This window comes from Apaloderma vittatum, unplaced genomic scaffold (assembly GCF_000703405.1).
Source record: "Apaloderma vittatum isolate BGI_N311 unplaced genomic scaffold, ASM70340v1 scaffold20439, whole genome shotgun sequence".
NCBI classification, from domain to species: Eukaryota; Metazoa; Chordata; class Aves; order Trogoniformes; family Trogonidae; genus Apaloderma; species Apaloderma vittatum.
The window spans coordinates 9,745-12,978 of record NW_009737278.1 but is presented as its reverse complement, the minus strand read 5'-3'; the positions used below and the strand labels follow the sequence as shown (position 1 = coordinate 12,978).

At 53.5% G+C, this 3,234-nt stretch overlaps 1 protein-coding gene across 1 annotated transcript in view; it reads right to left on the bottom strand.

Annotated features, from left to right (window-relative positions):
* Positions 1–67: 67 nt before the first annotated feature.
* Positions 68–3,234, bottom strand: part of RHPN1 (rhophilin, Rho GTPase binding protein 1) — a gene marked incomplete at both ends in the record, with an annotated part of 11,305 nt that continues 8,138 nt past the window's right edge. The window contains 4 exons of the mRNA XM_009877286.1: positions 68–226; positions 1,290–1,436; positions 2,610–2,686; positions 2,985–3,179. Coding sequence (XP_009875588.1) covers positions 68–226; positions 1,290–1,436; positions 2,610–2,686; positions 2,985–3,179 — 578 coding nt within the window. The remainder of the gene's footprint in view (positions 227–1,289; positions 1,437–2,609; positions 2,687–2,984; positions 3,180–3,234) is intronic.

Sequence of the window (3,234 nt, the reverse complement as noted above, 5' to 3'; positions counted from 1 at the left end):
CCTTTCCAACTCCAACAATTCTGTGATTCTGCAGTTTGCCCCCCTTAAGGTTTGAAATGTGATTTACGGCTTTCGGTCCTTCCGAGCCCTGTAGGGTTATCACACCGATCTCCACACCCTCTTCCCCGGTGCTCTTCAGCAGCTGCACCACCTCAGCGTGCTTGGACCACTTGCAGTCCTTGCCGTTTACCGAGATGATGTAGTCTCCCTCCTTCAGCCCGGCTGCCTGCAGGGGAGGAGAGAAGATGCACATGTTTGAGCTCATGGATGTCACTGCACGAGGTTTGCCCCGCTCCGTAGGTCCCAATTCTGTGGAGATTCAGGCCACAGGGAGGGTTGGGGTCCACCTACAGCACAAGACAGCAGATGCTTTCATGATCCTAAAGATTTTACATCTGCTCTACAGACTAGGGATCTCTCTTTCAGCTGCTGGGGGCGGCCACTCTTGACATCCAGCGTGTTACAAACTCCCTGCAGCCTTGCCAAAACCGCATCCAGCTCCGACTCGTCAGTAAACAATTAAATGCTGCAGGTCTCCAGAAAAAAAAATCAAATCAAATAAATATATTGCCTGCAAGCCTCAATCCTTGAGAAAACAGAGAAGGCTCAGCAAGATTCTCTGCATGTCCTTCACCCATCAAGGCATCAAAGAGGCTCTGACATGCTTGAAGGAAAGCATGTGCCAGCTCAGGGCTGTGGAGACACAGTTGTGGTCCAGCTGTGGACTGTATATGGTCTTCGGGGAGATCTTAGTCTCCCGAAAAGGGATGTGATCCTGCTGCAAAGGAGCACGTTCTTACAGGGCTCTGAATGGCAGGGTTGATGCTGAACAGTGCTGAGGAAGCAGGGAGACCTTTCTGGACACCTCACCAGGATGCTCCAGCAAGATTCTGCTGGAAAACCAAGTCACTCCTGCTGCATCAGAAAGCCCATACAGTGAGTTTTCACTGAGATAACTCTCATGTTTGTCCCATCCACTGTTATAATCCCAAAATAGGGGAGAAGGGAGTTGGGTGCTTGCCAAAGAAAGGCTCCCAGCAGTTAAAACTTGAGCTAAACCTTTATATTTTTTCCTTAGCTTTCTCCTGGAAAAAAATAAATCTTAATTCTTTAGAGACCTTTATCTGCAAGCCCCAGGCTGAGATCTGGCAGCGATTGAGTCCCCACCTGAGCACAACGATGCAGTTACTGAGTGTTAAGACCTGAAACCACCCGGTATCCCTTGAGGCAACCCCTGATGCCTCCCTTCGGGCATCCCAACAGGGACAGCAAGAGCCTGGGGTACTCACGGCAGCGCAGCCCCCCGGGATGACACCAGCAATGAGGACGGGGGAGTCTCCTCGCAGCGTGAAGCCAAACCCATTCTCTCCTCTCATCAGGTGGACTCTCCGCACTGGGTACCACTTGTTTTTGGCCGAGAACACGGAAAGGGGACCCTGGAGTAAAGCAGAAGCAGAAAAAGCACTTTTTGGTGCAAGAACAACTCCCTGCGGACATGCAGTCTTGGAGAATACCCACTGATAGGGAGGAGGCACAGCAAGAAATCCTGTCTTTTGCACTTCTTTAAGGACGTGATTTTGAGCCTGCTGGGTGATTTACTGGGTCTTCATATCCAAAAATGCAGATTTATGCACTATAAAGCTAAAGATGCTTAAAAGCCTGTGTGAGGCGCTGGTTTTATGAGCAGCAGCAGCAGTCTCATGCAGGCTGGGAGCAACCTCAGGAGTTCTCTTGTCCAACCTTCTGCCCAGAGCTTTGCAAAGCAGGAGTAGAAGGTCCTGGCACACTTAGCGAGCTGGCAACTGTTTAGACACTATAATTCCAGAGCAAACAAAAGAGAAAGCTCTTGTGGGCAGAGCTGGCTCTTTAATTCCTCACCTCAAGGGAAAAAGAAACATCACTCAAGGAGGGAGGATGGGGATTGAGGTTTTTCACCCCCGTCTAGCCCTGGGAGATGCAGCCCAGCTGGGGTGGTCCAGCAGGAGGGTGCAAGGCAGAGGTGGGACAGATTCAGGGTCAGATTCTCCCCAAATCTTTCCTATTTTCCTGTCTTCTTCCTACTTTCCTATTCCCACAGGATAAAGTTGCCTGCCATAGGGCTGTTCAAAAGCAGAGATGCCTGACTTCTCCCTGGGGTGCTATGTAGCCCTTGGGGGACAGGGACAGCACAGTCAGGTCCCACAGCAGCCCTGAAGCTCAGCCCTGCCAGGTTTAAAAGGGAAGGGATAAAGGTCAGGTGGGATTTACCTCGTGTGTCCCACTTGGCACCATCCTGCACCCCGAAAGCTTCCTCTAAAGGGTCCTTCTCAGGTAAAGCCCACCCAAAATACCAATGTCCGCTCCTCTCCCCGCGCACCGGGGGAGCTCCGCGACCCATTTAGGTCTTGTGGAGACAGATCTGTGCCCTCCCAGTCTTCCTCCTTCACAGGTCCCTGCCTTTGAGGAGGAAGCTCATCCTCCTTGGAAAACCGCACACGAGCGCGGAGGTTGCACCGGGAGAGGGAGAAGAGGTTGCGGGGAGGAAGGAAACCAGGCAGCAAGAGCATGCAGGGGAGGAGGAGGAGATGTCTGCTCCCTCGAGGCAACCTCCACCCCATAGCTGTACGTACCAGCCTGTGGAAGAGGTCGGTCACCTTCACCTGGGAGAAGCTGGGGGATTTTATCTCCGGTTTCTGGTGTGTTTTGGCTAGCGGTAGGGAGAGAAAAGCAACAGACACGGGTCAGATAGTTGCAGCAGTTGCTGTGGCTACATTGTGCTCCCTGAGGAGGGATGGTGTGACCCAAGAGAGTCAGGATCTGCTCAAGCAGCTGCCAGACATGCAAGCCAAAGCCCCCGCTCCCACCGGGGATGCTCTGCCACCGTGCGGGGAGCTCTGGTCCGCAGCGACACGCCAAGAACCCGCCGTGGAGTCTGCGCACCCCATGCAACCCACCCCGAATCCCCTTCCCAGCTGCATCTTCCCCCTGCCCCGAAAACCACTCACGGTGAATGTCTGGGGCGTCTCCGGTTTCGAAGAAGTCCTCCTCGTGGTCGATCTCCGAGTATTTGCTCAGTGAGCGTTTGTGGGCGAAGGAGAGGACCTCCTGGAGGATATCCATCTTCCGCAGGATCTTGCACAAGCCGTGAATCCTCATGGCTTCCTCGTGCTTCATGATGGCTTTCTTCAGGTGAGCTTTGCCTGCGAGGGAGCAGAGAGAGATGGCAGAGCCGAGGGGAGCGGGGCGGCCCCGCTG